At 35.9% G+C, this 26,883-nt stretch overlaps 1 protein-coding gene across 1 annotated transcript in view; it reads left to right on the top strand.

Annotated features, from left to right (window-relative positions):
* ARAP2 (ArfGAP with RhoGAP domain, ankyrin repeat and PH domain 2) overlaps positions 1-26,883 on the top strand; it is a gene marked incomplete at both ends in the record, with an annotated part of 116,660 nt that overhangs the window by 35,856 nt on the left and 53,921 nt on the right. Inside the window, 7 exons of the mRNA XM_080626850.1 lie at positions 15,541-15,656; positions 16,788-16,992; positions 17,726-17,806; positions 18,436-18,618; positions 19,329-19,503; positions 21,010-21,144; positions 25,705-25,849. Coding sequence (XP_080482976.1) covers positions 15,541-15,656; positions 16,788-16,992; positions 17,726-17,806; positions 18,436-18,618; positions 19,329-19,503; positions 21,010-21,144; positions 25,705-25,849 — 1,040 coding nt within the window. The remainder of the gene's footprint in view (positions 1-15,540; positions 15,657-16,787; positions 16,993-17,725; positions 17,807-18,435; positions 18,619-19,328; positions 19,504-21,009; positions 21,145-25,704; positions 25,850-26,883) is intronic.

Raw genomic sequence — 26,883 nt, 5'->3', positions numbered from 1 at the left:
TGGGTATAATTCCATTCTGATTATGGAAAAATTCTGGCCTCTGACTTGTGCCATCCAATGTTCTCAAATTGCGCAGGCTTCCATGCTCCACATCTAGGCAGAGAGGAGTCTGTATCCACTATACTGCATTTGTCCGTGTTTATACATGTCTACAGCCTAACACCATTATTCAGAGCTTTGTTAAAAATATGTGAGTGAGGTTTGAAAAGGTCTTGAAGCAGTGTGGTTGCACTGGTATAATTAATATGGCTTTGTATACTGCTTCCTGTTTCACTATCAGCCTGTCTGGTACTTGTTTTGAGCAGCTCTGCAGGATGTTGTGTGATGATGAGAGGCGTGATGTTTTTTCCAGCCGAGGGCTGTAATTCCTTGCCATGGGGTCATAAAGAAGTTCAAAGGCAGATAAAATGACAGCAGTCAGCAACAGCAGCTCAGCTCCTGCAACACAGGAGTAATTGCAGCCCATTATTACAATTGACTTTCACTTCTCTCCCCTGAAGGAACTGAGCATCTGCCAATTTACTGGGCTGTGAGAAAACTGATGAGCCAGGAGAATGGGGGTCATAACAAAAGTTAACAAACTGATCAAGGCAAAATTCATTAGTCCTGAGTAGCCATAAGAGAAGAGGACAGTGCCGACTGGTCATCACTGATGCCCAGGTCGGAGATGGATTCTGACTTCCAGGTTGGTTTGTTTCACTTTGCACTTATTTTTTCACAAAAAGAAGCGAGGGGGGTTCTAGCATCTTTTGTCTCACTTTAAACCAAACCAGCCACACAGTAAAGGTACCTGCCATTTTTATGTGACTTTTCTAGAAGTGGATTATTGCACCCTGAATCAATACATCAGCTCTTTTCTCTGTGTGTTTTCTCTGTGCTCTGTAATAATTCCTGTGTGTTAAGTATTTACAGGTTTCCCACTTTCTTTTTACAGCTAAAAAAGGATGATACATAACTTGCTTCCTCTTTCCTGTTTTATTAAATGACAATGTGCAGTTGGTAGAACTTAGAAGCCTGATTTGAGGATGATCTTAGGTCCTTGCACTTGCTTACAGTAAATGTATACAATTAGCAGTTTAGATGTGAAATTTGGGTGTCTCGTACTGGTATTCTTGGCAATAAATGCTAATGCAGAAGTAAAAGGGTTACATCTACGTAAAGCCGTTTCAGAGGCTATGTTTCCTTATCCTTCTCTCACTGATGAGGTATGGAATATCAGAAACATTGCTTAATATATGCAGGTGGATCTGTACTGGAATGTTACAGGGAGAAAGAAAAATAAAGGTTAATGGAGTGCACTGTAGGTACGAAAAACCTGAGGATGTTATCTCATCCCAGTTCTGCATGATTCTGTGGTGCTGGCTTTTCAGGTTCTCTAATTGTTCAGGTCTTTCCTCCACAGGTCTAAATTTCATTCTCTTACACTGCATGCAGATGTGTTTTAAAATTAACATTAAGTAGCCTGTGCAGATTTTTTTTCTAGCTGCTTGGCCTTCTAAAGGCAAAAGTTAAAGTTGTATTTTCAGTATATACAGACAAGGCAGTTTAAGGAAAGCTGTTGCTTGTAGGATCTAAACGCATATTCCTGGGGTGAATCTCCAGCTCTGTGAATGTCAGTTGGAGCTTTGCCATTAATGTCAGAGTTGCCAAGTTTTCATTTTAGTCTAGCATTTTGTTTCATTCCTGAATTTTTGTTTGTCCTAGTTTCTTAAATGGCATGGTCATGCTGGGAAAATACCCCTTATTCTAACTTCAGTGTGTTTGCAGGTTGCAGCTGCCCTTTCTTGCTAATATAGAAGGATTTTTTTAAGATTTTCTGTTCTCAAAAATCGTTGTAGCATATTATGAGCCTCCCCACCCACAATTGGTACAAAGTGCTGCTGCTGGGTTTCTGAATATCCTGAAATAGAGCAATTTTATAATTCAAATTCCATTTCTGTTTTACCGTTCATGAGGTTCTCTTTTGCAGTGTTATCTTGATCAAGCCTTTGCAATTTTGACGCAACTTCTGTGTTATGAGATGCACCTGCATACCTTCAGCCGTGAGCCAGAGCAGCTTTTTCATAGCTGTGCTGCAGCATGACATGAAGTGGATTCAGTTTGCTGTTGTCAAAATCAGGATGTTGCTGTTGAGATCAACCTGTAAATTAGTGCTTTACTTTTTTGTTTTCTTGTCAGTTTCAATGAACAAGTTGCCACTGTAGGTGCTGTTCTTTATCAGTCTCTGATTCTTAAGGCATTTTGGCTTATCTCAATGTAGTAATGTATGTATAATAAAAATTATGTTTTCATTATTGGATGATTTTGAAGGCTGTTCTAACAGATCATTGAAGAGAGATTTTTAAACTTTCAAAATGTGGAAGTTAAGCTTGTATTTGCTACATTACTCAGTTTATTAGTGGTTTTAGAGTAACAGCGTCAGTAGTGATCAAGGCCAGTTGCCCCATGCTAAGAATGTGCTCTGGAACAGAGTTAACATTGCTCTTGGCTAGTTTTGCTTTTTAAGTCTCATTAAACTCAGATGTGCAATACTTATTTCTTACTTTTTTAAGGAGACAGATGGGAGTGAGAGACCTGAGAAGTGGAAAGAATGCAGGTGGAATCATTACGCTAGAAGGGAGCCATGTGTCTTTAGTTAATTCTCGTTCCTACAAGACCTGCCTGTATTTTTCATTGTGTGACAATGGAAGCTCAGTGAAACAAATAGAAGATAAATACAGAAATGGTAACTGGAGATGATTTGTTAAAGACCATGTAATTTTTAGTGTTCTTTCTACCAACTAGCTTTCTAGTTACTATGAAGGTTACTTGAAAGGAGTATATTGTGGGGGTATTTTAAGGATTTTTTTGGTTGTTGTTGTTTTAGAATGGTTTGGGTTGGAAAGGACACTCAAGAACATCTAGATGCAATCCCTCTGCCATGGTCAGGGACACTTTCCACTAGATCAGGTTGCTCAAAGCCCTGTCCAATCTGGCCTTGAACACTTCCAAAGAGGGGGGATCTACAGCGTCTTGGGGCAACCTGTTTCAGTGCCTCACCACTGTCATAGAGAAGAATTTCTTCCTATTATCTCATCTAACTTTACCTACTTTCAGTTTAAAGCCATTCCCCCTTGTACTGTCACTACATGCCCTTATAAAAAGTCCTCTCCAGATTTCTTGTAGGCCTCCTTTTAGGTACTGGAAGCTGCTCTAAAGTCTCCCCAGAGTCTTCTCTTCTCCAGGCTGAACAAGCCCAACTGTCTTAGCCTGTCTTCATAGGAGAGGTGCTCCAGCCCTCAGATCGTATTTGTGGCCTCCTCTGGACTTGCTACAAAAGGTGCATGTTCCTCTTGTGTTGGGGTCCCCAGAGCTGGATGCAGTGTTCCATGTAGGGTCTCCTGAGAGAGAGTCAAAAGTTTTGGGGTTTTTAACTTTTAATTTGTCATAATATTTTCTTTAGAGTATGGTTGCTCTGTTTTTGTACAAATATTTTGTAATCTTCTGTTGGCTGTTTCTTTGCTTCTAATTTGGAGAAAATATTTTCACTGCAGTCTTGAACTTACTTGGGTTTTACATAAGGTGCTTCTAGTTGGTAATTTTTGAGTGTTGGAAGACTGATATTCGTGAAAAATCTAGATTGTTATGCTAATTAAGACAAAGGCACTTCAGTGAGGTTGTATTAATTTTGTACCCAATCCTGAAATATGCATGTACTGCAGATGGTTTAGAGCTTGACCCTTGTTTTATTTTTGACTGTCATAAAAATATGTGAATAGCTTCTCTGTAATTGTATGGGGTTATTCTTTTGCATTGTGAATGATTTTGATTAAATTGTGTGGCTGTGATGGTTGCCCTTCTTAGCTTTAATCATTGTAAAATCAAAACTGAAAGAAAAATGATTAAAAACCAATGGTAATAGCTTTTTTTATGAGCTCATAATAAAATTTACGATGGATTTACTAGTTCAGTAAACTCTATAAGCATTTAATACTCTATCCTTCTCAGTTTTTAAGTAGTGAAAACTAGATTGCTTATTTTTAAACTGCATTGATTTATGAAATTCTCTTCTACGTATTTGCTTTTACAATAATAATGTTTTCTGTATATGAAATCGTTACCTTCACAGCAAATATGAAAGTGAATAGCTGCTAGGCAGTAGCTGTATGTGTCCCCAGTAGTGTTTTTGCTTTACAAAAAATCGAAAAACTGTGCATTTATCAGCCATTTTCATCATTGTTTATCTCATAAAGACAAGTTAGTATGTGTAAATATAAAGCTAGCAGAAGAAATGTTTTCTTTGAAAACAAAACCAGCCAAAAACCAAACCCCACCACCACCCAAACCCTCACCCCACTCTATTTTTAGTTGAACTAAATGTAAGAAAGATGTCTTCCCAGAAGAGAAAATGCTGAAATGACTGACTGGGTTTTGAAAGATTCCTGCTTATCAAAAGCTACTGTGCCGAGTTGCTGTTGTCGTGGCACCAGCCCTCTGTTGGTCCAGGCACAGAAGAATGTATGGTAGAACGGTTGGTGCTGCTCTCCCCTCACTGTTTTAGAATAAATGTTAGAGAAGTGGGAATAATTCGCAAGTCATAGTTTGGTCTCCTTAGATTTCTGATTCTTGGCATGAATGGGAAGTTGCTGTTTTACACTGGCTTCTAAAAATGCCTGTAACTCCATGGAGTCTAGGGCACATTCTATGAAGTTATTAGGCATGCATGCACACACTCAAGATAAAATTCTTCTACTAAATATGTATTTATGTCTTACATAAGAAGAAATTTTTGTGCTATTTTGGTTGAGATATTTCCAAAGTTGTAAGTAAATCTAAAATTTGATTGCATTTAATGTCTCCTTTAAGTTAGGGTGAATATTTCTTAAACAGATGAGAGTATACTGTCTGGCCAAAACCTTTTGTGTGGGTCTGTAGTTTCCTCAGCTTGTTTTTTCTTCTTAAATTGAAGATCATAATGTCAGTTGTTAAAGTGAAACTTTTCTCTTCATGATTCTGTGAGCAGCAGGTGTCTAAAATCTCCCTAGCTAGAAAAAGCACTATTAGTGCAATCAATATTTCATTAGAATAATCCTCATAAAGGTTTGTGGGTTGTTTTTTATTTGTGTGTGTGTGTTTTGTTGGAATTTGAATAATTTCAGAAGGGCCATTCAGTTTGATAGGATCAGAACTCTAAACTGTCAGTTTTATTAATATCAGCAGGGAAATCCCATAGTGATCCAGTTATGATAAAATGGGGTATGCTTGGAGTATTTGGAAAGCCATAGGTACTTTTATTTTTTTAAGATGTGAAAATGCTCATCATAGTTAATCCTGTTTGGACGGCATTCCAAAAAATGCTGAAATATTTTCTTTTTCTTTTTTGAAAGTTAATTGTCCTTTGTAAATATTTTGAATTTTGCAGGTTACTTACAGATTAGATTAATGAGTAAAAAAAACTTTGGAAAACTTTCTCCATGAGGAAATATTAACTTTTGCTAATACCTATTGAAGGACAAATTATGATTTTTTTATGCTTGTGAAATATGATATCATAGAAGTAAATTTAATTTTACTAAAGTAGAAGGTAGTAAATAGGAATTTTTTATATGTACAGTGAGGACTAATTGTCTTAGCACCTTACTGTCTGCAGTGAATAAGTAAAAACATTGTACTTGGTCAGTGATGCTTTTCACTGGTTGATGTCATACTTGTTTATCTCCACAGGTGGATTTGGGGGAAAGTGGGAACTCCATTATTTGGAGATTTTCTTGGTTCACTGGGGGATCTTTGCCAGTGGAGGTGTCATATCAATTTTCTCTTGTCCAGTGACAACTGTGCAAAAATGTTTATGAAGAGGTTCATCAATTTTGCATGACCAGTATTCTAGATTTTGAAGTATCACAAAACCGCTCACAGTCTGTCCTTCCTGTAGGAGTTCAAACACTTTGCTAGCAGTTTGTCTGGACTGAATACCTAATGAGACCTTCAGTGTGTGTGTTAAGCTTCAGCAAGAAAATTAGACAGAAATGAATTCAGAAAACCATAACTGTACATGGGACTTTTAGAATACACAGGTCTTCTGATCTCCAGAGAATGCTCCAAGCAGCTTTCCAGTTGTGAAGTACATTACAAAGAAGAGTGCAGATGGCTACTTTGAAACTTTAATAGTGATAGCTATGTTTAAAAATGTCCTTGTATTAACAAAAGGTGCTCTGGGTGCTCCTTACAAGGGATGTTTAAAACTGTCAGTTTGCGATGGTGGCTCTAGGAACAACTGTTTCAGCTAAATGGGGAGGAAAAGCAAACAAAATAACACTGCCCATCCCTGAAACAAACCAACCAAACAAAAAACCACAACCAAACCAACCAAACAAAAAAAAAAAACAAAACACTAAAACCAAAACAAAGCAAAAAATCTCAATAAGACAAAACAAACCAACAAAACCAAAACAAACCAACAAACCCAAAACTATACCAAATAAAACTGCGCACCCACAGGCAGGTGGAAGGGGTCAAACAATAAAAGTGAGGAAAATTGAGGAATTTCCAGGTAATAACAGGTTTTTCATATGTTAACTGGCATCCCTCCAGGATAAAAAAGTGTGAAGCGAATAGCAAGAAATGAACTCTGAAACTGAATGAATTTCCTTGTGTTACGACTGATGTATCCTAAGGAATGTAGTTGTCTTTTTAGTATGAGGTAATGGTATAAACAGCTATTGGAACAAGAAAGGTGAAAGCCTTGAGTATAGGCTGTACTTGCTCACGACAGGCTTAGAATGTTATTTATGTGTTTGTTTAGCTGCAGTGCCTTTATGTCATCGATGTTTTGTGAAGCAGCAGAAGTAAAGATCACAGCCCAGGCAGGCTGCAGTTTGCTTCATCCTCTCTAACTAATAAAATGCTGATTCCTGAAGGAGTCCCATGCTGCAGAGGAGCCCTGCTGGAGGGGAGTTACCATAGATGTTCAAATTGGAGCTTTGTCTCTGCTTGGCTTTTCACATGTAAGGGTGGGGTTGGCAACAAAGATAGCAGTTTTGTCTCTCTTGCTTAATAATATCTGTCAGGGTATTTGGGAAAGACAGCAAGGCAGGTTTTGTATGCAGTGTTACAAGCTTGCTTTCGAATGCTTGGTTCTGTCTTGTGTGCCTCAGATGTGAGTGTGTTGCTTTCCTAATATGCTGTGTGACAAGAAAAAGAAAGCATGTGCTTGCAGAATGGAGTATGGCCTGACTCACACTTTCTGTACCTCAGCTGAACTCTGAATTATAGAATAGTTAATAATTCAGTCCTTTCAATATTTTCCTAAAGCAGCAATGGAAAGACTATGGTACCTTTAAGACATGAAATCTATTTTCCAGTAATATCTTTAAAGTGCTTTGTGTTCAAATATACAACTTGATGTAGAATTCTGTTCCTTATATCCGTGCAACTGATCACACCAGTTTCAGAAATAACAAAAAAGTTATTGGACCATCACTAAATGGCATACATACAGATTATTTGCAATAGCTGTGGTTGCAGCACGCATTTTTTTTTTCCCCCCCCTGTCTTCCATTTCAGCATGTTTCTGCACAAGTGAGAAACTTGTGAATATTTGGAATTATAACTTTTTCTTTCCTCTCTGTTGTCATCTTCTTTGTTTTTGAGGACTAGGAAATTGAAGCTTTTAATTTATGTATGCATGTATTTGTTTGTAGCTGGTGTCTTTCAACATCACTTTCCAGATTGTATGATTTTTTTCTTAATTGACTGTGACCATACATTAAAGTCTTTCCTTCTGGGACTAGAGAAGAGGGGTGTGGGGAAGCTGAGATTACATGTCCTCTGCTGTGACTTGGGTTCCTTAAATCTTAAGACCTGAGTTATTCAGTGGCTGCTATTATGTTGAATTTGATTGAAGCCAAGTATCTATCTAGAGTAAAAACTTACTTGGTGTTATATAGGGAGACAGATGCTCCTGTGATTATGTGAACTTCATATTTGGGAAGAACTCAGTTAAAAATCTGAAAATTCAAAGAACATCTGTGTGAAATGACATTAGCACAAATACAGATGTGTACCCACTCTAAACATGGAAAAATTGGACACTCAAATTTATACAATTTAATATTGTGCAGTAGAGACTATATTATACTATTTTCTTCCTCAGGATCACTAATTCATTCAGAGCATTGTTTACTTAGTAACTCTTATGGAGTAACCTGTGCCTTTTTTATTGAACAGTGTTGAAGAGTGCCTTACAGAAAGAATCCTTCACCAGTAAAGGACTGTTCTGTGAGGAAATAATTAGTAATTGCTGTGTTTGGCTATTTGAGGAAAATGATTAATTTATATTTCGTCAATTCCTGATAGGTAAAGGAACATGATTGGTTCCTCCATATGACCGCACAATTCTGAGGAAAAAAAAATGAATGTTTCAAATATCCGTATGTTTTGCATTCTCTGTTTTCACTGTCTTTTATGGAGGGTTGGAAGGGAATAGTTTTCTGTCAGGCTATACCTGCTCAAAATACTGCTTTCGTAGAGGTTGGCTGAACTTCCGGTTGCTCAGCAGTTCTGCAAATCAAACCCTAGAGCGTAAAGTCAGGTACTTGGAAATGAAAAGTGTACAGTGAAATGACTGAATGCAAGGCTTTTCATTTACACTGAGTAAAAATTGGCAAAGGCAAAGGTAAGACCTAACACTCCAGGACAGTATTCAGTAACTTTAATTATGTGATCCTCCTTTTAATTTTTTTTTATATCTGTATTTTGCAGCCTGAACAGGAAGGAGGCTTTCATCATCATGTGTCGTAGAGCATACATGCAGCAAGCAAGGCATGGGCCTGATTTTGCATAATCAAGTGATTTAAAATTATATTGATGCTGCAAAATACACTCACAGAGCTGATGAAGTGAGGATTCTGAATTATTTCTATACTGTCTCTATAGAGTGATTTGTAATTTATAGGAAAAGTAACACTTAAGGTTTTAGGTACGGTAGAGCGCATTGGTCAAGAATGCATTTTTGAAACAAATCGCTTGGCTGTCCCCACTTCTTCTGTGTTGGTTTTCATCATAGAGCCATCTCAAAGTACATGTACTAGATTCCTTTATATTATAATGATGTGAAGTATGATGTACTCCAGTAGCATATCCAATTCCACTGCAATCAAGCTTACTGCATGACACTTAACAAGAGCTAATGTAAGTGTCCCTTCTTGCCTCTTGCTCTCTTCCTTCTTTTTAATCTCCAAAATTATGAATGTCAGGTTGTTACTACAAAATATTTTGTGATAATAACTCAAATATTTTTCAAGTGTTTCTATTAGGAGATGCAGGAATTTAGCTTGGCTAAGTAAAGAACCTAAAATTGATAACGTAACTACCTCAACATATCACAACAGATGAGCACGAAGCTGCAGAGTTAACATGTACAGGCAACTTGAATTCTAACATCTTCTTGCTCATCAGGGCTTGAGTTGGCAAACTTCATGTTCTTTTAACATAATTTGGTATGTGTGTGTGTGTAATTATATGCTTCACTGTGGTTTCATTTTGAGACCTCATTAGGAAGACTGTAGGAGAGTACATGTGTCTTTACTTGGGGCATTTTTTTATTTCAATCCATGATACTTAATGATCACCTAAAATCTGTATTAGAAGATTTTAAGCTGTGATGAGGGACATCAGTCTCTACAGATTTGAAAAGCCTGATGGAAGATAACTGGGGAGGCTAAGCCTAAGTGTAGTTTAAAAGGGGAGGAAATCAATGTAAACTTGTGGAGAAGTTAATTAATATCATCAAAGCAATTTCTGCGTTACTAGTCACTGTTCCTCAAACTCTAATATATAAATGTCTTAATTTTTCATTAACATGGAAACAATTTTTTTCCATCTTTCTGTTGCAGAAATTGGCCTGACTTAATAGCTGAAAAGGCTGAAATATATATCTCTAATTAAGGAGGAGAGGAGAGGAAAAGAAACTACTATTGCTTTATCTGAAGGATTCTACTTACTAGCTTTTAATCTCTCTGGAATAACTTGGTTGTTTGAAGGGAATCAAATACCATGAGGCTAGAATGAAGAAAAAGTCTAAATTGCATTAAATTTTTAAGGGAATTCTCAGATCTTTCGGAAGCAAGTCTTAGACTAATTGTCACAAAGTTCATGGTAGCTTCCTCAAAGTAAAACTAAAGAGCAATTGTAAATAGCAAAGGTAAATTCAAGGAAATACGTAAGGTTGTAATTTGGAACTCTGATCAGAGATGTATTGATTAAAGGTCAAGAGCCTTCTGTGTATGGGTAGTAGGACAAGAGTAGTGTCAGAAATATGGCTGTGCCTTTTTAAGTTAGTGGAAAGATTATAAGAAAGATGAATGTTAAAAAAGCATTGCATATATAAATACATAGAGATATGTGTGTGTATATGTTCACATACAGTACAGTCATCTTGTATTACCTGTTCCTCTTATCAGTTTTGGATCATTATATATGTGTCTGTCTCTGTGTGTACACATGCACCCTTAAATACTGCATGACCTCAAAATCTAACAGCTGAAGACAAAGGAACCATGACATATGAATTCCCTGGAAGGAAACTGATACGCAGTGAGAATACTCAGTTGATGTAGCGGTTTCCGGAAGTGCTGTGCTCTCAGCATACACCAGTACTATTTCTGTACTTAAGAGTTCTGTACTTCTGTACTTCAAAATATGCTACACACGTGTATTTACATGTATGTATGCATGTGTTTGTGTATGTAGAAAAATATTCCCTTGAAATCATGGCAACAGTTGTTTTTTTTCACAGCTGTTGTTGTTATACTTTTGTTCTTCCATCAGAAAAACTGAGATAGAAATATGGACTGCTATTTCTAATGTGAAAATAATAGAGTTAGTTAACCATTAAAATAAAACTTGGGATTTATTTCCAAGAATTTTTATGTGAGGAGCAAGGGGAAACTTATGATTGCGGTTGGATGTTTTTTTTTTTTGTTGTTGTTTGTTTATATGTTGTGGAAGTAATGTTTGATTTGTGAAAGACAGCACATCCAAAGACATGATTATTACTGCTAAACCAGCAGAAGTTGAGGAACACAGGTAGCAGCTCTAGAACCCATTTGTTCAGTTGAATTTTGTTTTGACTATACCAATGACAATGGCATCCCAAGTCTAATGCAAAATTGAGTGGAAGCTAAAGAATAAAAAAAGAAGGAAATTTCCAGGGAGAATAGCTTTGTAGAGAAGGTCTGTTCATTAACTGAGAGCCACAAGATTCAGCCTGTGATTACAAATTTGTTTAAGAATTCTAGAGAAAGATGCCTAAGCCTTTTTTAAGGTCTCATACCAGAAGTTATGTGTTCAGCAACTCTAAGACTTAGACTTGTTTAGATGTAGCTGCATGATTTTATTTATGCATGTACTTAAGTGGTTTTTTAACCTAGGTGTTAATTTCTGTGTCTGTAAAACAGTGGTAATAAATTAGAAAACATGTGAGACTAATTTTGAAGGGCCCTGAATTTCATCCTGAACAGAATTGAAGAAAGGTTACTAAAGGCTGTTTCAGGGTAGCTTTTGCCTTATGAAAAGATAATATATAACAGAGGAAGCAGCTTTGTACACTCACAGACACTTCATAGATACATGTTAAAAGTATATTTAAGAAAAAAAGTTACATTTTTGTTTGTATGCATACAGCAGGTTTTCATAGGTTAGGTCTTTTTCAGCCGGGGTGATAATGACAGCAGGACTCAACAAACTATAATCATTCCTCCTTCAGGAAGGAACAACAACTTACCCAAAAGCCATAGTTTGCTACTCATCTCATAGTTTGCTACTTTCCCCTATTAGTAATTTTAGCCTTCAGATAACTGTGCTGTTCAGTGAATACTTTTAATCTATTATTATATCTGTAAACAATTTGTTTGGAGTTCTATCTTTGGTTTGGTTTGGGTTTTTTTTTAAAGCCCTTATTGTCAACCCATTTTTCAGCCTTTCTTCAAACTTTTGAAGATAGTATATAGATATTTGAGACATATCTCTATCAAAACCAAACAGAAACTCAGCTTTCTCTATATATTTTTAATCTTAACCTTTTCTTTGTCAGAAAGTCTAACACAGTTTAATCTCTCTGAAACAATGAGCTTTTAGTCTGTAGAAGCAAGACAATTGTTATTCTGAAAAGGTGTTGCTTGGTCTTGCTGTCAGTGCATGTTGTATAGTGCTTGAATGGCTCTGTTGTCCTCTTGTGCACTCAAAGTGAATGAATTTATCTTTAGAAGTGGAGCATTTCTTTCTTCCCTGTACCAATTCCCACTTCTGTTTCTGAAGGAGAGAACAAGACTATACTCCTGAAAGCATATCGTTCTGAACCAGAAAATCAGATTCTGGTGTACCTGTCACTCACAAATCCTGGTTTATGCCAAGTGGTGTACAGTTGCTGTAAAGAGTTTGTTTGGAACATTATGAAAATAACTTCACTCTGATTTACCAATGAAATTGGTTAGTTTGCCACCATCTTCAGCTCTGAAAAGTATATTCCTTCCTTCTGATTTCTTAACCTTCTTGACATTCCTCATGCTGAAATTCAGTACTGTAAGTTCTTACACACTTAATGAATTGAAAACATACTACTCATCCTCCCTTCAGTGGAAGTGTTCATACACCGGGTAGTCGGCAAATTTTGGAGGGTTGGTGCTCCAGCTAACAGTAAAGACTTTAAAATTGATGCCTGTCGTTTCTATAGTGCTTTCTTAATTCTACGTCGTTAAGTTCACTACAATGAAGGTTAGTGTCTTATCTTCAACAGATGTAAATTGTGAGCTGCCTTTGGTGATCTTCCCTTTCTGCTCCAAGGAAAACGGGCACAGCTAGCTGTTTAAAGGCATAAAAGAAAGGAGACTGAAGGGAATATACGATAAAGGTTTTTCAAGAAGGAAAACTATGGAGGAGATAGATGAATAAAGTTTAGTCACCGTTTCTTTTCTCTAACTTGATGTGATAAAATTCCAAGTACCAGGCAAAAAAAATCCCAATATGCATACACAAAAGGAACTACTTTTTTCATAATCAGTATTTGGGAAATTGATGAAGCAGGATGGCGTGGAGCGTGCAAAGCTTGAACTTAAGTTCCTTGAGGATGTGGCTGTCAATGGCTGGTAAGTGGGATGGCTTTCTTTGTAACTGTTTGTTCAGGAGCTTTCTGAGCTGGAAGTGCTTAGATTGCTGGAAGCTTATCTGGGAAGATGAGAATGTACTTTTTCTTACTTACATTCTTTTCATGACAGTTGCCAATAGCAAGTTCATAAAGGGAAGCTACTGTACTAGGTGAACTTTTGATGTGGCTCAATTTGGTTATTTCAGTCTTCATTACTTATTATTTACCTGCAGTAAACTCTAATCTGGACCTAAGACTATTTGAACTACTGTTAACCACAGCTTCTGGCAGTCATTCAGCTGCTATTTAGTAAAGAATGCACTATTGTTCAGGTACAAGTATAGTGTCATGACCTGTCCTTTAAAATCAGGGCTTATTAAGGCAAATTATTTGACATAAACCAACAAAAGAAACCTTCATCCAGTTTACATCTCACAGGCAGAAACCATTTAGTTGTAGAAAATTAAAGGTTGTTCTTTGGGGTTTTTTTATTTTTCTAGTTTTAATATTATTTTGCTTATTTAAGACACTTTAGTAGAGAGAAAAATTTAATGTTTTTTTCTATCCTCAAAATTTTTTTTTACTCTAAATTTCATGGTTCTGTTCTCACTGGTGATGTCTGACTTTAAGAATGCTTCACTGCTGCAGAATGTGCTGTCAAGTTCATACTCAAAGCAAGATTATTATTCCCACTCATTTCCCATAGAACTGATCTTTGAGGATGAATTTTGGACTGTGTAGGCTTCACAGAGCTCCCCACTGTCTTCTAAGGCAGGTGTGTCAGTATGAAAACCACTGATAGGAAGATGGGGTGGGGACTGACAATGAGAGGGGAGAATAAAAATGTCTATGTTACAGGATATGCAGGTAGAAGGAAGGTAGAAGTATGAAAAGAATATATTACATGAACAGCGACTAAGCCAGGGTACTTGTTGAAAGGTTACTACTTAATATAAAGGTTTATGCTTAAATCCACACCTGGGTTCCATGTAGTTGCTGTCAAAGGTAATGCAAAGTTTAAAAAAAAAGTAAAATTCTTAAGAAGTCTGGCAAGGAAACATAGGGGTAAGCTGACTTACCCCATGCTAGGTTTGGTTATGGCATTTTAAAAATCAAAAAGGACACTGTAGTGCCTTTAGGAGCATAATTCTGTCAGTGTCTTGTGATATAATTAGTACTTCAATTTGTACATAGGCCCATATGTGTGTTCTACATCAGAGTTAGTCTTAGCAATCATAGCTAAAATGATATTTATATTTGCTTATACCTGAAATAGGGGGATGGAATTAAAAGAGTTTTGTGAAGGATCTTCTCCATGAGAGCTCCACTGCTCACAAAGCTTGAAAATCTTCTGAGAAACTTGTCAGTGGTGCAGGTTTAAAGACCTGTGTACTAGAAAAAAAATCCTATCTGCACAGGCATGTGGCTGAAGCTGTTTCCCTCCATACTCAACTAATTGTTATGCGAGAGTGAACTCAGTGATCTTGCAGATAGTAAGATGTGTGCATTTGGCTTTTTGCTTGGGTGATGTAGTTTGTTTTTGTTTCTGATGCAGTTATAATTGGCAAGAAGTATGGTAATATTTCCAGAAATAAAGCTTGTGGAAGTGACTGCCATTAGATGAGCAGCTGAATCAGTTTAAGGAGAGACTGATGGTGTTCCGAATAGATCAGAAATAACCTATATGCCTATCAGTCTTTCCAAAATGCATGTGTTTCAGAGCGCCTCACAAGAGCTTACTGAGCATTTTCTTTCCCAACTGTGTCAATGTAAGATTAATTTTTAATTACGCTTTCCATGTGGGGAAAAAAATTCATTTCTCTTGGTTTAAGGCAAAAAATGCTTAGTATTTCTAATAATTGAGTCACAGATAACCCTTTGTCTATTTTAGCTGCTGTATAGGACTTCTTGTCAAACATGTCTTTGAAATGTTTAGTTCATGTAATACAGCAGAAGTATGAGCAACCAATGGTTTAAGAAGGAATCTTATGCATAATACAAAATAAACAATATTTTGTTAAAAGTTTGATTAAAAGCAGGCAAAACTGCTGTCAGTGAGAAGGATTTAGATGTATAAACATTATTTAGTTAGTAAAGCATGATACAAGCTAGATACTGCCATAGATTTGGATTCATATTTTAATGCAATCTGTTATTTAACCTCTTTTTTTTTGTCTTGATAGTTACAGTGTGCATTTTTTTTTTTTCTTCTAAGACTCAAGTAAGGTCATTCTAACAATTGAAGCATAGCTGGACAAAATTTGGTATAGGTTTATTTATCCATTAATGAATTAAAATGAGCTTGAATGTTGTGGCCCAAATGTGAATTACTGACCTTGCATTTTTGGACCATGATAATTTGTTGTATACATGTTTTCCTTGAACGATAAACACCTGGACTTTCATTGTCTTTTCCATAGGATTTTAAGACAGGATTTGGTATCACTTTAATCCCTATGAACGTAGCAAATGTAAAACAAGTGGATCGGACTGCAAAGCAATCTTTTGAAATAATTACTCCTTATAAAAGCTTTAGGTGAGAACCTTAATATTTACATTACAAAATATGCTAATAACTCATGCACTAAAAGTACTTGCTTCATACTGCAGTGACTTACCTAGTTTAGATGGAATGGTAATGCTTTTATTAAGAATGCTGAGCATTTTTTTTAAAAAGCAGGACTTTCTTTCCTTTGTTTAGCTGTGTGATTCATCTCCTTATCCCTGTGACTAGACATCCAATGCCCACAGATTCATATTTTTATGTAGCCTTCTTTGTTCATTCTGTGCAAGAGCAGAAGAAAAAGTCACTTTAACAGCTTGCTGAATCCATTCAGTATTAAGCATTTTATTCAAAAAGAGAATGGCTAATACGCCATTCCTTGTAGAAATACTCCATTAAAATTGGTAGAAAGTTGCACTTTGCCTGATGCTGTGACTTGTCCTGATTTTTAAGAAAATAAAAGTATATGCTAATACAAGCCCTTTGTTATGTGCTGTAGTGTTTATTAAAAGAAATCTTAGTAATGCAGGAGAAGAATAAATCACTTGGCTCTTCCAATCTTGCTAAATCTTAGCAATTTAAAATTATTTTTGTTTTTAAATGTTTTCATTCTCAGTCAACTAGAGGGTTGGGTAAATTAGTCTTGATCGTGGTTTGAATCTGTTGCTAGTTGGTAGATAGCTAGTTCTTTGACTTTCTTGAAGTTGACACCATGTTGGTTTTTGCTTATTATTATTTATAGTTTTCAAAAAGGTAATTTTAAATAAAAAGCATTTTTTGGCTTCTGTGGTTAGTCTATTCTTACTGCTTACTAAGTCTTTCCCTCTTTAGGTCATTTTCTGCCTTTTTTAAAGTTCAGGCTTTTAAGTTTGGTACATGGCAACTAAAAAGATTGAAAGTAACTAAGGAATGTAGCTTGAATGTTACAAAATCTGTGTAGCTTATGCTAGTAGTGGTATTGTTGAAAACTGAGCACAAAACCAGAGGAGTTTTCATTGACTAAAAATACAAAGTAATACATTCCATCTTAGCATTTATATCTGTGTAGAGGAAGATTTTCTGACTTGGATTTTGGGTGTAAAGATAATAAATAAGAGACTACAGACTGTGTTTAATTGAGCTTTAAAATAAAGATCAATGACACAGAAAAGTCAATTGTTTCAGCTTTACAGCAGAGTCGGAAAGAGAGAAACAGGACTGGATTGAAGCACTGCAGCAATCAATAGCAGAAACTCTGTCTGATTATGAAGTAGCTGAGAAGATTTGGTTCAATGAGTCCAACAGGAGCTGTGCTGACTGTAAAGCTCCCAGTCCTGACTGGGCATCCATCAATCTCTGTGTTGTCATCTGTAAGAAGTGCGCAGGTAGGGTAATTAATAACAGACTGTGTGTGTTCTACAAAATGTCATATTTGCATATCTCTGTATGTCCTTGAATTGCCTTTTTTAATTTTTACAGTGCCATCCTTGTGAAAGATTTGACAAAAAGCAAACATTCTTTTATTTTTTTTTTTGTCTTCTACCAAGGTCATCCTTGTTCTAAAGCACTTGAGTGCATACATGACAGGTCTGTGTGGTGATTGGTTTTCCTCAGATGAATAATCCTTCACAATTAGCGGAAATTAAGATACCTAGCATTTTGTGGGAAATGGCTGACTTTTGCAAGGCTGGATGCCAAAGGATAACAATTTTCTGTGTTTAAATCTAGGATATTAATTCTGTTACATCAGGGCATATGTTACTGCCAGTAGGGATAGCTTTTTCAGATACTACTGAAAATCTAGTTTTATCATGTTTTGTGTTCAGATACGTGGTCAAGCAGTAGATTCAGGGAAATAGTTTACAACACCACATTTTCTTTTGAAGCAAGCCCTCATAAAAGTGTTATATATCAGAGAACTTACTTAGTTTATTCATTACTATCAAATGCAATCCCGTTCTTAAAAAAAGAATAAATTAGGGGCTTTATGGTGCTTCTATTTTATATTCAGATAACAGTTAAAATAAATCTGTCTTCATTAATTATTTTTGTTATCTTAGCAGAAGAGAAATGCAATTTCACTGCTTTAATTAAGTAAAAATATTCTTGGATTTTCAGGACAGCACAGATCTTTAGGACCAAGAGATTCAAAGGTCCGGAGTCTAAAAATGGATGCCAGTATTTGGAGCAATGAACTTATTGAGGTACATTGTGACACTCTCTTTGTTCCCTCTTGAAAACTACTGCACGAATAGCAGTTATCTATTGCTTTATTCACGAAACCCCTGAACGTAACAGTGCTAAATGTCATTACTGTTATAGTAAACTTGATGTTTTCAGGAATAATGTACCTTTGTGTCATTTAAAATATTCATTTTGATAACCAACTGTACAATATCTCTTAATATTTCTTCAAGTGTATAGTTTTTGGAGGGGAAAAAAGTAAAATGCTTTTGGAAAGCAGTCATGATGGGCAATATTGGGAAGGGGAGAGGAAAGGAAACTTCCTGCTACCAGTGTAGTTGCTTGGGTTGTTAAAAAGTGATACTGATAGAGTTTTGAGTCATCAGTGTTTCCTTTAAAACATGTGGTAGTCTTTTCTGACCTTTTATTGGAATTCTTTAATATGTATTGAAATATTATAACTGGTTCCCCTTGTAAAGCTTACTTGCTGTGGTGGTAAATGGTAACTACAGACTTTAATATTCATTTATAGATGACCATAGGCAGTGACTAAGAGAGGCTTCTTTCTCAACTTTAAGCTACTGAAAACTGTTAGAAGCTAGCTTCATGTTCATGCTATTTGCTTATTTTTCTCTTGCATATTATCCAGCTTTTTATCATCATTGGAAATAAGAGGGCAAACAGTTTTTGGGCAGGAAATCTTCCTCCAGATGAAGAGCTGCATATGGATGCCCCTGCAGAAAAAAGGATAGCATTCATTACACAAAAGTACAAGGAGGGAAAATTTAGGAAAGCACCCTTTCCCTACAAAACCAAGGAACAGTTGAATAAGGTAATACTAGAATGGGTAAGCCCATACGATAACTTTTGTATTGTACTGTATCTGTGTGTAATTTGGTCATCTTCTGAAACAGGTGAGAAATTCTCACAGAGCTGAACAAGGTTTGTATATAGTAGCTTGTAGCTAACTGGAAATTAAACAAGCTGAAATTAATGATGAAAAAATGTGTGTTCTCAATGTTTCCTTTTGCACATGTAACAAAAATTCTTTACAGTTATGAAGTGGAAAGTGCCAATTGTAATTACTAATTTTTGTGTCATTTTTGAGGTCTGTTTGACTGACTTCTAATGCCTGTTGAAATTCATGGCAAAAACATTTGCAAGGTTTGGGCTAATGATGTTTTGAGGTTTTTGGGGTTCATTTGGTGGTTTTTGTGGGTTTTTGTTTTTGTATTGTTTCTGTTTTTTGTTTCGGTTTGGTTTTTGGGGGGAGTGTTTTAATTTTTTTTAATTTATTTTGTTTTCTTTTGTGGGTTTTTTGTTTGGTTTTTTTGTGTGTGTGTGTTGTTTTTTTTTTTTTCCTGCTTTTTTTCTAGATTCAGACCATACTTGATGATTCCTGCCACTTCTCAATGTTTATGGTCTTTGAAAATGCAGGGGAACTACATTGGAGGTGTAAGGATTTGCATCTAAATGACACGTACTTGTTGCCAATAACTTTCTAATTTAAACAGTCTTCTTATTTTCCCTCTCCACAATAAGGCCCTGTGTACTGCTGTAGTTAAACAAGATGTGCTAGAAACTCTGATGTTGCTGTTCAGTGGGGCTGATGCTATGTGTGCCACTGGAGACCCTGTTTACAGCACTCCATACTTATTAGCCAAGAAAGCTGGACAAAGACTGCAGATGGAATTCCTATACCATAATAAGTTCTCAGGTAGGGTACATTCTCTTTGATCTTTTGATTTTATTTTGAGCAAAAGGGAAGGAGGGAATTCAGAAGAAAAATGGGCATTGAGTTGAACAGCAGGGGTATAGCGGGGGAGCTGTGATGGTGTTAACTGTACTTCAGGAGTGTATGTAACTGTATACAAGTTACTTTTATTTTGATCAGACATCAAGTTTAGGACTTGAAAAAATAATAAAGCCCATGATAACTCACAGACCTCATACCTTTCTTTGTAACGCAGAAGAAAAACGTCATCTGTTCTGCTAAATATTATCGGGCTTTTACCAGAAAAAATGAGTACATCCGATTAACATGTATCTAAAGTGCTTATCTGGGACTTTGTTTTTTGTTAAAAATGATTTAATTTGATACCTACCCCTTCTGCACGCAGGCTTACCTGTTTTTTCACAAACTCTCATCCCAAAATAAAACTTGCCTCTTGAACCTGTAATATCTATCCCAGCAAACTGTCGGGTTTTTTGGGTCACAACTTCTGTTACAACTTGAAGCACATCATAAACTTTGGCCTTGAAAGCCAGCAGTTTTATTGCACTGTGTGACTGTTCTGAGGCTGTTGAAAATGGAAAGCTATTCTTAATAAATAAATAAATTTTAGAGTATTGATGTGCCTGAGCTTACTTTTTACAAGGGCTACTGAAGCAGTCTGGGTATGCAAGTTCACGTGCAGCTTTACACTGGAAAAAATGAACTATTCAATACTGCAGCCAGCCTTATGGACATACTGCTGGACCAACTTCCCATTCTGTTGTGCCATTCTGCAAAGTAACACTGCATATGCTGAACAACAAAGGTTTTTAGTGGGAAATGCTTTAGGGCTTCCTAGAGCAAACGTGGTCCTTTAAGTTCTGCCTGGGTATTTCTCCGACACAAGTGCCAGGCACTGGATTGTAGGACGTTGAGCTCAGTCACTGTGCAAACACGCAGCTCTATTTTTTTGCTAGCTGTGCTCTCAAGTGATCTTAAGGCTATAGAGAGAAATTGGCTTGTTTTGTTTTTCTGCTTTACTACTGTTAGCTTTCCAGCCAAGCCAGCAGCACCATGTGCTGGTGTTTAGTGTTTCTTCTCTTCAGAGAAAGGAAGGTCATTGCAGGTAGACAGTGATTCTTCTAAATCATTATCTGCTGTGAGAGTTGGTGGTTAAATTCTAGGTAAGCCCTCAAGAGAAACAGTTGCCTTCTGTTGAAGTATGTTATATAAGGGATGAGAATAAAAGCTTAGTACACAAGAATGCCATATTAGATTGCATTGGCAAGCAGTGGTAGACAATGTCAGTGTTGTAACATATGTGAACTGATGTTTTTTTGATGAACATGTAAGAATTTTACTCTAATTCTGAAAATAAATCAGTAAAATGTATCTGTGTTGTAGTAAAGATGTTACAATCAGCTACATATCTACAGATATGCAGTTAAAGACCTGTGGGGAAATGGTTATAACTGAAGTTCTGTATGTTACTCCTTTGTCTTTTAATAGATTTCCCAAACTATGATACTTGTTTTGAAAGTGGCTTCTCTGAAGATTCTTCACATTCCACCTTTCTTTGTGAATTCTTATACAAAGTTTCTTCTAATACTGCTAAGCTTCTTACAGAGAAGAAGTTAAAAGAAGGTATTTCACTTTTAATTTATGTGTTTAAATAATACATGAATATGTATGGTTTGGATGAATATGGTTCTTTTTAACTTCTTGCATTACTTTTAAAAAGATAAAAGAGGATGCTTCATATCAAAGATATTTTAATTCAGTAGACCTCTTTCAAATAAAGAAAATACCGATTGTCTTAATCTCTTTATTCAGTGATTGACAGAAGAAGAAAACACAACTACTGAAAGATTATTCCTTTAACAACAGTTATTGGTAAATCAAAAATCAGTTAGAAATACTTCTCCTTTTAATTATATTTAGATGGATGCTACTGACTGCCAAAAGGTAGTTTCCAATCTAAAATGATAATATTCCAGAAATCTTTTAAAAGTATCACTGACTTTTTAGTAAGAATCCAAATGGATAAGACCTAGGATATTTCTCAAGCTCACACATTTTAAAAGTATTCCAAGTAGAAATGAATACTTCTGGCAACTTTACAACAAATTCAACTTTGTGGGGTGAAGATGCGTGTATATCACAGTAGATTTATTTGTCCGTTTTGAGAGAGATGTTACCAGATAATTTGCTTACATTTTCTTAATCCTTTTTTTCCCCAGTTGTGTTCCTATTTTTTAATTCCATCTAAGCAAACAAGTGATATGGATTTTTAAAATCTGGGTAGATTTATGGTCGAATTTATTGCTCCTGAAATATTGACATGGCATCCTGTGTCAGTATATACATATTTTTGTATGATTCTATCCATATTCTCTTGGTGCGTGCCTTTATGATCCTTAGTGGAGATTATAGCACTCTAAAGCAGATAACTCCTATTTAAATATACTTTTGAAGAATGCATATGTTAATGTCGATGCAAATTCTTGAAAGTATTGGGTGATCAATTGAACTAGTGCCTGATCACAGGCATTTCCCAGAAACTTTGCAGTTATCAAATACCTGTTGTGGCAGAGGACTGCTGCTGGACAGGACTTTTTGAGAGGTGTTCAGAAACTGCGCTGAGCTTATTCAGGGATGAAAGGAGTAACTGCAAACCTCACGTCTGCTTGCTCTAAGTCCAGACCTTGTCTTCTGTGTTGTGGGTATCTGTATTCATGTAGAAAAAAAAAAAATAATCCTACTGAGAGAAGTGGAGTGCAGATGCAAGGCAGTACTACTGGACTCTTTAACACAATGACAGAAATGCAGTATCAGGTGGTAAATACCTGTATAGATTGAAGATTTAGCTATAAATGGTAATAAAATGTTTTCTTTTGTAGCAGAGTATAGCTGGGGAGAAGCAATGGGAGTGAGCCCTCAAAACAAGAAACAACTGAATTCTGTCTTCTATCTAAGCTTTTAGTGGACAGAAATGAAGCTGCTTTGAAAGTTTGTGATCTATTTTGGGGGGATTTTGAGGGAGGAGATTTTGTTTGGATTACCCATGTGTTTGTCGGGACTGATTTTTGTCAGGACTGACTGGGATGAGTGTTTTACAGATACATAGGAAGATAGGTTTTCATGACCATTTGTAGTTCAAGAAGACAAATGACAAACAGGACAAGGGAGGAAGATGTAATGACAACACGCTTCAACAACAACAAAAAACCCCTAGTAATTTTGAGCTAGAAACTGCTCTTGGCTGAAGGCACTAATGTATCTCAGCCATTTGTAAGAAGTATTGTGGTAAGAGGGTTTTTTGCTGTTTAAAACATAAAACATGTAATCTTTTTTCCCTTTCTCTATTAATATTTTTCTCCTACACCATGAACTGTTTCTACCTTTATAAAATCTCATTAGCATGAAGCAATAAGAAATATGCATACCACAGATTGTTGGGAATAGGTGGTAATTTTTTTTTTTCTGTCCCCTTCTTACTGTCTTTAACCAAAAAATTTTTTTTTTTCTAATGTGTGGGAGATACAGTTTTGCTTCCCTCTTCTGCCTGTAAAGTTTCAAATAAGAAGGTCACATTACCAAAGAAGGTGACCTAGCTGTTTAGTTCTAGACAAAAGAAAAAAGCTCTCCTGTTGAAGCAGTTCTGAGTTGCTGAGAACTGAGTTCTCACTAAGCTAGAGAGAGAGCGTCATTTTCTCACTGGGGATTACAGCACTTGTCTAAATTTTGGACCCTGCCCCAGTGTACATTGGGCTTTTGATCTACTGATTTCTATTATTATTTTTTTTTTATTCTCTTTCTGGAAAGTGCTGCAAGCCAGAATCCTGTTATGGTCTCCAAATATTAAACTAGAGTTAAGTTCTTGCTCAGTGTTACAAATCTCTGAGGTAGTTGTCAGTCTTGCCTTCAGTGCCAAGGGCTGAAAATTTAAATGCTTGGTTTGTTGTCACATAAAACCATTATCCCTTTGTGGGCTGAGTCCTAATGGTAAAAGGATGCTCACGAAATCGTTCAGTGCTGTGAATTGAACCCAGGTTTTATGAGAACCAGGTAGAACACTTGGAAGTACAGTCCAGTTTTTCATTATGTGCATTCCGGTGCAGGAGAGAGTAAGCCAAGTTTGTGTGTACTTCTCATTATAGCAGCATCAGTGGCTTTAGCAGGGGTGCATAACTTTTGAGGAAAATTGTTGTTAATTAGTAGCTGTTGATGATCAGCAGGAAGAGAACTTAAACATTGATGCTATTATGATGTAGTGGATCAAAAAGCAAAGGTTAGAGGTTTAGAGGCTCAGGTTTGATTTTTTGCTTCCATTTTTACTGTAAAAGGTTCTATGGAGCCGTGTTAACATCTTTCATGTTCCAAAATAATTCTTGAGAGTTGTAACTTTTTAATAAATATTGAAGCAGTGCGCTATTCTGTAGAATAGGCTTTGGGGGATGGGAAAGTTGAGGATCAAACCGCCACTTTTTCCTAAGTTTATTTTAGTATTTAAAACATGTATTTAGACAGAACTAGATAGCAAGTAGCGTGGATGAAATACCAGATAACATACCAGCTGGTTAACTAAAATTGCAGGTTTGTTTTTTGTTTGAATTTTGTGGGATTGGTTGGTTGGGTTGTTTTTTTCCAGAGCTGTTTTACCAATTCTCACAAATACTTTACCCAGAACTTTTGCAGCTGTATAGGATTTTAAGACTTAGAAATAAACAGAGTATTTTCCCTTACAACCTGCTTCTCTGTGGGTGGTGGGACTAGATGCACCTCAAATTATATTCTAAGAACTAGATGTAAGCTAGAACGAGCACATTATTATTTTGAGTAGCAAAGAGTCATTAATATACTATGCCACATGCTGTATTCTACGTCCGTAAGAGGGAAAAGACATTTGATTTTAATTAAATATGCCAGATAATACTTTTAAGTTGCTCTGCAAATTGCTTTCCTCCACCTTTTTTTTTTCCAAAGTATAGGTGGCAATTATTAGATAGTCCAGTATATCTAATTCAGAGTTATTTGAAGACAGAATTCTTTACGGGATAATTTAACTATGCTCAGCAACTGTAAATTGTTACATGTTGAAAGCACCCTACAAATGTTAGCATTCTGTAAACTACAATGTTATAAATGAATTTACCCTTGCCAGATATATATGTGAATAGCAACAAGAGAGATCTCCAATTCATTCTAATGTGAACATGCCACCCTGAAACAGCTGTAGCTACAGCCTGCCTATGATGTATCCATTTATCTCCCCCAGTATCCAGGAATAAATTCGGTACAATTTCATTACTGTCTGACACTTGGACTTGCAGTAGGGCAGAACTGAGCTCAGCTACTGATGCACCTAGAAAGTGGTATTCTATTAATATTTCTGTTCTTTAGTTTTTCATCCCCTACTATTGTGATAGCAATTTTTTTTTTTTTTTTTTTTTTTTTAAAGTTAGTTGTGTTAAATAACTTGTAGTGTTTTCCTTGTGTTTTCTAGTAGTGTGCAATGGATACAACTTCTGGCATGTATGATAATGTTTTTTCTAGACTGTTTGAAAGGTTTAAATTGTTTTCCTTAATCTTGCGACAGTGAGTGGACACCCAAGCATTACCAAACAATGGGAAACAGATTGACATGGTTTTGACCTCTAGCTCCTGTAACATGAAAGAAAGACTGCCCTTTTTTTGCTACTGCATACCATTATTCACTCACTCATTTTGCTGTCAGCTCTTGTCAGAATATATTGTTGTTGTGGCTTTTAGTTTTTCTAACATTGTAGCTTGTTTTCTTTTTGCTTCCTTAACTCTCTTCTGCTAAACAGGTAGCTTGGTATTGTGTACTAGCTCTTACTCCATCAAGTTCCACAGTAACTGAAATAAAAGCCCTGTACAACAGGAAAGTTAACTTATGAAGCAGTTGAATATTTAATATACTAATAAAGTAAAAATAAGTGTGTTACATTTGAAATATTCTTTTCTTAAATTACCATGTGCTAGAGTTTCTATAGGTTAAGTAAATCAACACAGAAATTGAATTCCTAGCTCACTGAATTCAGTAAGACTGATATTTCATCATAAATGTATTACTGTTACAACAGAGCTATGCATCCTCGGAGGCAACTTCTATAGGAAAAGGTAATTTTATTATTATGCCAACTGACTTTTCTAATATTTCTATTATTTCTTTAATTATAGATTACAACAAAAGATGGTGCACTTTGGAAAGTGGCTTTCTGAGCTACTATGAAAATGATAAAGCTACCACTCCTAATGGTATGATTGACATCAGTGAAGTTATCTGTCTTGTAGTGCACAAGTCAGACTTCTTTTTAAATAGAGGGTAGGTTCCCAAATTAGTATTTCAATAAAAAACCTCAGGTGTTTCAAAGATTTTATTCTGGGTTTTCGGAGCTGTTCATTTGTTCCTGAATTTTGAGCATGCAATTTAAAAAAAAAAAAAAAAAAAGCTGAATTGTTTTATATTGACTTCAAAAATAAGTGCGAAGTGGAATTTGGGGATTTTTATATTTTTTTTTGGTATAGTGATATAATGAAAATGTTAGGGTAATTTAAAAGGGCAGCATAAATTAGATACATCTGTTTCTTATTAAAACTGTAATGCATATTCTTAGTGCTTAAAAGGTTACATGATGATAAATTGAGCAATTAATACTCACTTTTCTTTATGGGGTTGACCTCTGCCTAAAGCCAAAACTCTTGCTTTGTTTTTTACTGATAATAATGCAACAGATTAGAGTTCTCCACAATGTTTTCTGCTTTGGTCACATCTCTGGGTGTGAAACCCATTTTAAACCCATTCTTCGTCATATAGCTGAGGACAACAGTGTAACTGTTGAACATTGTGTTTGTTTGAAGACAGCTTTTTTGTGGTCTTGTTTTTCTTTTATGGCTCTCTTACATACCATTTGTACATTAAAAACATCACATGGAGATTCACCTAAATCTGAGTTGCATCCCAGTGACACTTGGTTTCTTTGGGGCAACATTTTTGTTCAAACTATACTTTGAATCTGTCTAACAAATTCCATAACACTTCCTTTTAAATTTCCTCATGTGTGTATGTAAAATAACAAGATCTTTCTACAGTACAATGCTATTATACTTGTAGTTACAAAGCATAAATGTCTGCAAAGAAAAAAGTCTATTCAAGTAAGCTTCTGGAAAAGATAGTGGGAAGAAAGGACTTCAGGTATTACAGAGATAAAGGGTGTTCAGAGGGGAGAAATCCTAAAACATTTTGATGCTTCAACATGCTATAAAAAATGGTGGAGATGGCTTTCACTATTCTGCAGTAGCATAACTTTGTGGTATATAGAAAAAAAAAAAATACAACTTCTGTTATTGAATCTAACC

This window comes from Psittacula echo, assembly GCF_963264785.1.
Source record: "Psittacula echo genome assembly, chromosome: 1".
NCBI classification, from domain to species: Eukaryota; Metazoa; Chordata; class Aves; order Psittaciformes; family Psittacidae; genus Psittacula; species Psittacula echo.
This window is presented reverse-complemented; position numbering and strand designations above follow the sequence as displayed.